Source organism: Gavia stellata, chromosome 2 (assembly GCF_030936135.1).
Source record: "Gavia stellata isolate bGavSte3 chromosome 2, bGavSte3.hap2, whole genome shotgun sequence".
NCBI classification, from domain to species: Eukaryota; Metazoa; Chordata; class Aves; order Gaviiformes; family Gaviidae; genus Gavia; species Gavia stellata.
Genome location: NC_082595.1, coordinates 79,976,483 through 79,984,812, shown reverse-complemented (window position 1 = coordinate 79,984,812; position 8,330 = coordinate 79,976,483). Strand labels below are relative to the sequence as shown.

General features: G+C 48.5%; 1 protein-coding gene across 4 annotated transcripts in view; it reads left to right on the top strand.

The window, feature by feature from the left end:
* The first annotated feature begins 3,217 nt into the window (after positions 1-3,217).
* SMAP1 (small ArfGAP 1) overlaps positions 3,218-8,330 on the top strand; it is a 108,715-nt gene continuing 103,602 nt past the window's right edge. For all 4 annotated transcript variants that reach the window (XM_059835928.1, XM_059835929.1, XM_059835926.1 and 1 more), the window contains exon 1: positions 3,218-3,349. In XM_059835928.1, the coding sequence (XP_059691911.1) occupies positions 3,232-3,349 (118 nt within the window). In that variant the 5' untranslated portion in view covers positions 3,218-3,231. The remainder of the gene's footprint in view (positions 3,350-8,330) is intronic.

Here is an 8,330-nt window from a genome sequence, read left to right as displayed (position 1 = left end):
GGTTCATGAAAGGCAGGTCCTGCTTGACCAACCTGATCTCCTTCTATGACCAGGTGACCCGCCGAGGGGATGAGGGGAAGGCTGTGGATGTTGTCTACCTGGACTTTAGTAAAGCCCTCGACACTGACTCCCACAGTATTCTCCTGGAGAAGCTGGCAAATCGTGGCTTAGACAGGTGCACTCTTCGCTGGGTAAAAAACTGGCTGGATGGCCGAGCCCAGAGAGTTGTGGTGAATGGGGTGAAATCCAGCTGGTGGCCAGTCACAAGTGGTGTCCCCCAGGGCTCAGTGTTGGGGCTGGTCTTTATCGATGATCTGGATGAGGGGATCGAGTGCTCCCTCAGCAATTTTGCAGATGACACCAAGTTGGGCGGGAGTGTTGATCTCCTCAAGGGTAGGAAGGCTCTGCAGAGGGATCTGGACAGGCTGGATCGATGGGCCCAGGCCAATTGTATGAGGTTCAACAAGGCCAAGTGCCGGGTTCTACACTTTGGCCACAACAACCCCATGCAAAGCTACAGGCTTGGGAACGAGTGGCTGGAAAGCTGCCAGGCAGAAAAGGACCTGGGGGTGTTGGTCGACAGCCGGCTGAAGATGAGCCAGCAGTGTGCCCAGGTGGCCAAGAAGGCCAACGGCATCCTGGCCTGTATCAGAAATAGTGTGGCCAGCAGGAGTAGGGAGGTGATCGTGCCCCTGTACTTGGCCCTGGTGAGGCCGCACCTCGAATCCTGTGTTCAGTTTTGGGCCCCTCACTACAAGAAGGACATTGAGGTGCTGGAGCGTGTCCAGAGAAGGGTGATGAAGCTGGTGAGGGGTCTGGAGCACAAGTCTGATGAGGAGCGGCTGAGGGAACTGGGGTTGTTCAGTCTGGAGAAGAGGAGGCTGAGGGGAGACCTCATCGCTCTCTACAACTACCTGAAAGGGGGTTGCAGAGAGGTGGATGTTGGTCTCTTCTCCCAAGTGACAAGTGACAGGACAAGAGGAAATGGCCTCAAGTTGTGCCAGGGGAGGTTTAGGCTGGATATTAGGAAAAATTTCTTTACTGAGAGAGTGGTGAGACACTGGAATAAGCTGCCCAGGGAGGTGGTAGAGTCACCGTCACTGGGGGTGTTCAAGGAACGTGTGGACGAGGCATTGTGGGACATGGTTTAATGGGCATGGTGGTGTTGGGTTGATGGTTGGATGTGATGATCTTACAGGTCTTTTCCAACCTTAGTTATTCTGTGATTCTGTTAATCTGGGATTAGTTTTAACCCTTAATGCCTGCCTCCAAGTAGGATGCTAAACAATCTCTTGGATTTATGAATTAATATCATGTCCTCATTTTGCAGCCTCATACCCAGTAACTCACTGGCCAGGACAGTCTCCCAGCCTATGGGCAGACCTTAACCCCCTACTTTATTTGAGGGAGATCTAAACACATTCTCCCATGTTAGGTGCTAGCTTAACTACTAATTAACTTGATGTGCAGTATTCTCAGTTCTTTCTGTTGTAACTCTTCCAAACTTAAGGGATAATTTAGTTAACTATGGATCTGAGAAAAAGGAAGATACAGAGAATGATTCAGTTATTTAATGGCTGAGAGAGAAAAGACCTGAATTTCCATCTGCCTCACTTCAGTATTTTATAGGCTATATATAGGCGTCAGCTCTTTCCAGAAGGGTTGGATTAGAGGGAAAAAAATAAAGCAAGCTAGAATTGAGCTGACAAAGAGGATGTTACTGGTGAACAGGCTCAACAGAGTACTCAGCAGAGGCAAAGGGACCTAATACAAAATGGAGAAAGGGGAGAGTAGAGACATGGTACTTAGGAGGGAGAAAGCATAGAGGTGTGCAGTCCTGGTCACAGAACATCATCCTGGACTAGACCTTCTGCAGGTACTTTGGGTCCAACTCACAATCAGCCCTGGGATCCAACTCTGCCTTCCTCAGAGCCTCACACCACCTCAGCGGGAGTGAAAAACCACCAGTCTCCTCATTGTAAGGTCTCTGCTGCCCATAATAGTTTTTTACAGACAGAAACACGTACTCTTGGAGAAAGTTCAGAGGGCAAATTAATACTGTGGCAGTGTCCATTCAATCAAGAGGCTGTGACAGCTTTTTTTCCCCCCAACATTGGCCTAGGGAAAGAGGCGCCTGCCCCACGGACACAGGACTACCTAATACCACCCACACTGGGGGATCACTTGGCTGTGTGTTTTGGGGTTATTTACCACCCGTGGGTTGCCACCCGGAGAGGCACAGGCTACCAGATACCCCATAGTCCAAGGGTAAAATGATGGCTTTCAGCAGCGGAAGGCGCAGACCCACCTTCCCACAGACAAAGCGCAGCGCCTCGGCCGACCACACCGAGGGCAGCTGCGCTACTGCCGCCACGTCCTGGGGACCCCGACCCAGGCAGGGTTTCCTGCCCGGGGCTCCCCAACGGGGAGAGGCCAAGACGGGCGGGTTTGAGGCCGGCAGGGCCCGAGGGCAGCGGCACCGGCCCTCGCAGCGAGCCCCGGGGCTACGAGAAGGGCCCCCACGCCCGAACGGCCGCGCACGGCACAGCGGCAGGCACAACGCGGCTGACGGGAAGAACGTCCGGCTGCTCCTGGGCTCCCTGCCCGGAACCCGGCGCTGCCCTCGGCGCACGGACCCCCTGTCCCCCGCACACGCCAGACCCCGCCGCCCGCCGCGGGGCGTGCCGCCCCTCAGACCGCCCCGCCCCGCCCCGCCCCGCCCCGCCCCGCCCCGCCCGCACAGGGACAGCGGCTCGCGCCGAGCCCCGCCCTCCGCTCGAGCGCTACCTGGAGGGCGGGGTCACCCGCCGGCGGATGGATATTAACTGCTCTCACGAGGTGACCCTTACTCCCAGGCATCCCTCTGTGCCCTTCCAACGCCGAGTCAGGGCGGAGCGCAGCGTCGCCGCCACTCTTTGCGAAGCCCCGCGAGGAGGGGCGATATGTCGGCGCCGCATTAGGACCCGGCGGACTATTTTTCACCCGGGCGCAGGGCTGCCTTGGCCAGGGTGGGCGTGCGCGCGCTCGAGGGGGAACGGGCGAGCAGGCGGGGAGGGAGGCGGATGCGTCTGCGGCCGTAAGTAGTTCCGGTTGAGGAAGTCGGCGCTCGCGGCAGCCGGTTCCCGTGGCTGCGCCTGGGCAGGAGCGCCGCGTCCCGAGCGGTGCCGCGCCCGCCCCGGCCCAGCTCCAGCCCAGCTGCTGCTGCTCGTCCGCGGGGAGCCGTCCGCCGCCATGGCCACCCGCTCCTCCCGGGAGAAGGCGCAGAAGCAGAACGAGCAACACCAGGCCATCCTGGCCAAGCTGCTGCGGGAGGAGGACAACAAGTACTGCGCGGACTGCGAGGCCAAGGGTACGGCGGGGCGGGCGGCCCTGGGGCGCGGGGGAGGCGGGCGGGCGGCCCGGCCCAGGTGGGGCGCTGCCGCCGGGCCCTGCGTCGGTCCGCCCGCGCCCGTCTCGGCGGGTCCCCTCTCGGGGCGGGGGGCCGGCGGCGAGGCCCGGGGAGGGGCGCCGCCCCGTTCCACGTCCGCAGGGGCGGCGGGGCGCCGCGGGGCCCCCCGGCCGGCACGGGTCCCGGAGGGGCGGCAGCAGGAGTCTGTGCGGCTCGGGGAAGGCGGTGAGGGAAGGCAGGTAACCTGAACTTCGCCGAGAACCGATTTCCGCTTCTCCGTCAGCTGAGCTGTAGCTACGCTGTCCGAAAGTCAGGAACCCCCCAGCTGGGGCTTTGTGCAATGGCTGGCCTAGCCCGTTCCTGAAGTTTCACTGCCGCGTCCTCTTCCTGCACTGCCAGGTATTGATCAGGAGTGGGCCGTGTCAGTGGGCCTTCAGGATGCCACTGGCTGATGATAGGGGCAGGCGCCGGATGAGTTGGATGTTGAGTGTCCAAAACAATGTCCTTCAGCGTTGACTCAGTCAGGTAAATGCCGGGCTCTTTGAGTCTGGATGTCTGTGTCTAGTTAAATATGCCACAGATCTGGCTTTGGTGATGAATGGCACTTTAAAGATTATATCACTGTCAAATCTTACCTCTCTTTAGTCTTATAGTCTTATTCTGCACAAAAGTAGATATGTATTTGCATTTGTATTTACCTTGGGTTCTGTGGCTTTGAAATGGAAAAATGTAGCACATCCGTCTTTCATCTAGAGTCGATTCATTAAGATGTTACCCTAAACAAGATGATTGCACAGTAAGTGATTGTTTTTAACTATAATACTTCCTGAATAAAAACTGGTGTTTGCACTGTATGACTAGCTCCAGAACTGCCTTGTTGAGTCCTTCTCCACCTCAACTGGAGGTTAGGTATGGTGAGCTAGTTTGAGCAACCAGAAATGGCACTATGTTTGTAATTTCCCTTTCAAATCTGCACATGCTATTTGTTCTCCATGAATGTAAATTGTGCAGTGCCTTGCACAATGCTGTTGTTTGATACATCAGAAACAAGACTGTATTTTCCAAGTATATAACCTTAAGAAGTATATAATATGGATTACACCAAAGATAATAATCTTTATATTTTGCAAGTAACTCGTCTTAATAATTTTTTAGCACATCTATTCTTGCCCCCAGACTTCTGGTTACTGTGTAAAAGACTTGTTGTAACCGGTGGTTTTCTGGAATAATCGTGCTTGTATGTTTTGTGTATTATTGGCACTTGAGATTTCCATGCTGAGTGCTGCTCTGAGTTGCTTGCTGATGGAATTCCGTATGTGTGTTGTTCCATAGCGTAGGCCTCAGAGCTGGGTTGCTCAAGATCAGAGTCTGGAATTCTCGTTTTTGTCCTGTTTTCCAAGTTCCCTCTTTCTAACCATCACCTGGTCAAAGTATTTTTTGTAAGTCTCCTTAGTCCTTGGTGCTTGGTATCTCTTGCCACTTCAGTTCAGCAATGCTGACACTTCCACCTTCCTCCTTCTTATATTGGTTTTATTGAGTATCTTTATCTGCTGTTCTTTTCTTTCATACTTTCATACCTCTTGTCTGTCACAAGAGCTTTCTTTTATAAGTTCAAGCTTTAATGTATCTTGAGTTTGGTTTTTTCTGTTCAGGTTCTGGATGACCTACCAATCTCTTGACCAGGCTGTCTTCTGCTAGTACCTCTAATTCAGTTTCTATCTTTCTAGTAAATTATTTTACTTGGGTTCCTTACTAAAATCTGACTGCATTTCTGAAGGCTTCTTTGTTTTCTCTTTTGCTCAACCCCACTTATCCCTTGCTGTCTCTCTGTATGCCAGAGGCATGGCTTGCTTTCACCCTGTCCCTCAGGAAAGCTGACATGAAAATGCTGTGTGATGCAATGTGAGCTTACAATATTGAGGGAACTGGTTTTTTTGTTTTGTTTTTTTATTCTCTTTCTCTCTTCAAGTTTAATTTGCACTTGTCTCATGCTGTTCTGGCAATTCTTATTTTAAATCTTGTATCGTATTAGCTTTGTAGTGCCATCTGCTTTTGCTTGTACTCCTGTAGTTAAGTCTATGGTTTTCTTATAGTTGGAGGGGAGAGTGTGGAATGATAAACTTATTTTAGTTTCAACTGTTCTAGAGGCACTTGATGGAGAGATGGTCATATATGGACACTCCATGTAGATTTCTTTCCTTAAGTTCAGGAAGTTTCCTTATAAGAAGGAGAGTTGTGTGGACAATGTTGAGATGCCTCTGCTGTATCCTGAAGTCCAGATTTCTATATACTTCCAGAAGACATGTGGCTCAGAAAAAAAAACATGGTCAGTTTTTAGTTGAAAAACAAGCTTGCCATGAGCATGTAATGCCACTGATGAACTCTTCCTTGTTATATCAGCCTTTGTTGAAACTTCTTCTTTATCAAAAGAAGAGGAAGAGTGAAAGATACTTCTTTCAGTTGCAGCTGGTTGTTTTTTCCTAATGTGTTTCACACTTCATCCATGGTGTTTGAGTACTCATGACTTGTTGGGGTCTGGCAAAGTTGTAGTTTTGCTGGTCCTGGTATGCAGTGATGTCTGAGGCAGCAATTTTTGACCTGCCTCTATTAGCTAATCAGAGTCTGTGAGCTGTCTGCGTGGCTTTCCCCAGACTGTGACAGTCTCCTTCACCTCTTGCATCACTAATGGCATCCCTTTCATCTCTGGTTGTGTTTATTGTTAGTCTGGAGTTCCCTATTGCCAGTTCCATTAGAGATTCTCTTCATCCTGGGTTCTGCGGACATGAACATGAAACCATTTACAGAAAAACATCTAGGACTTCTCTGTCAGTCCTAGTTCAGAATGTATGTTTTTCCTTTTGTTAATGTAATTGATTCTTTTTTCTAAAATGCTGTCTGCTTCAGTTTCTGTTACTTTCCTTTTGTGTGAGCTTTGCTCCTTTGTCTGTCATCCTCCTTTCTGTTATTCAGTAGGATCCCCTGAGTTCTGTTTCTTGCTTTCTTCCTGTTCACCTAGTTGTTGGGTAATGTTATCTTCATGATTAACTCCTGGTTATGTTAACTGAGTTGCAGTTGGGTCTTATTCTGGCAATACTTAAAGCCATTGTTTTCAGTATGGTCTTTCAGATAGCTGGTAATTCAGCATGGGTTCTTAACCCAAGCTAAGAGGCTACCATCACTAATTCCTTCCTCTCACAGTAGATGATATAGTCACTCTTAAACCTTAGAATCATATTTACCCTAGGCTTCTGTTCAGATAGTCACATCCAAGGGATGTTGAAATCTTGCAGGCTATACTTGTATATCTGTTTTTACTGCTATTTTTTGAGGCTCTGGGAATTCTTAGGTAGCTAGATACCATTTAAAATCTAACAAATATCCTTTTGACCCTCAGAAACTTAATGTGGTCCTATTTGCATATTTATCACTCATTGCTTTGATCATATCTACTGTAATGCCACTGTTGAACTCTTCCTTCATAGCATTAAGGCTTCTTTGCTGACTTTTACTTCTGGCATCAAAAAGGTCATCAGAACTTACTGTTGTCCTACTGCTGATTCACTCCTAAATTACTGAATTAGCTCTCCTTGCTCTCAGTATATGACTACCATCTGCATTGTTTGTGAGGAAATTTCAAGCATGCACTTTTCCTATATTATCACATGCTTGCTCTGTGTAAGAATTAAAAAAGCTAACTCTTGGTCTTCCTCAAAATAGTATTGCTATCATTAGTAGCAGGCTTTTATCAAGAACAAATCCATCCTTTGGTTTCTGGCCTACTTTTTCAAATATGAGGTATGCAGATACATTAGACAGCTTTGTTCTGCAAGTTTTTTGGAAGGTGGGGAATACAGTTGAGGACACATCTGCCAGAGTAAGCATTAAGCAATAATTAGGATTGCTGACTCTGGCAACAGTTTCTGGAAGTGCTTTTTATTCTGTATTTGCCTTTTAACTGTTAAAGTAGCTGCTATGAATCTGACTGTCACTGCTAAAATGTGTTGGAAACTACCTGCTGTAGGGCCATATTGTAGTCGCCATATATCACCTTCAAACTGTAGGTCTTCCAGCTGCCAGAAAGATTAGATGACACCTCTGTGGGGAAGAAGCCTAAAAATCAAAGGTTCTGGAACTGTCTTTGCAATCACTGAGATTTTTGGAAGAGTGAGGAGGTTGGAATGACATTTGACAAGGCAGTGCTTGTCTGTGTACTGGCTGTTCTTTATATCCCTATCTGAACAGCCATCTACATAAGGCAGTAGATGTCTTCCCAGTGTTATACTACTGGGAGGTAGTTATACTACTGTTTCTAATATCCATAGAAAATAGTAAGGCATGTTGGCAGTAACTTAAGTCATCCTGAATTTTTGAAAGAGATAAGCAACTGAAATTCCTTTGTGTTCCTTTTGTGTGTATAACTAGGCAAAGCTAGCAGGGGTTGGAATGATCTAGGAGAAGGAAATAGCTATAGATCTGTCCATCTGTCTCATGTGTAAACTGTGCTGAAAGCTGTTGTAAAGTGCACAACACCCCCCCCCTTTCACTGCAGAGGGAGACTAAATGCATTTTTTGTTATTGTTCCAATGCTGATATTTGAATCTCTTAAACAATAACACCTCTTAGAGATCTGTCAAATGGAGCCAAAATCAAAACCTGTTAACTTCAGTCAGCAATTGTTTGACTATAGGGGCTATACTTTGCTATTTCTATGTACTTTGTATCTAGTTATAACATGCCAGAAGTCTCCTAGGCTTGTGTTATTGCTTGGCAGCAAGGCTGGTATTATTTGGGTGCTGATATTAAACAATACTGAGTCAAGTACTTGGAAGTTGAAGAGTGTGATGAAGCACAAAAGGAGATGTTTCTTCTTGGAAGGGGACAAGATATTCAGTAGTATCAAAGGACTACCTGTCTAAGCAAGTAGGCCTGTAAAGTAAACTGA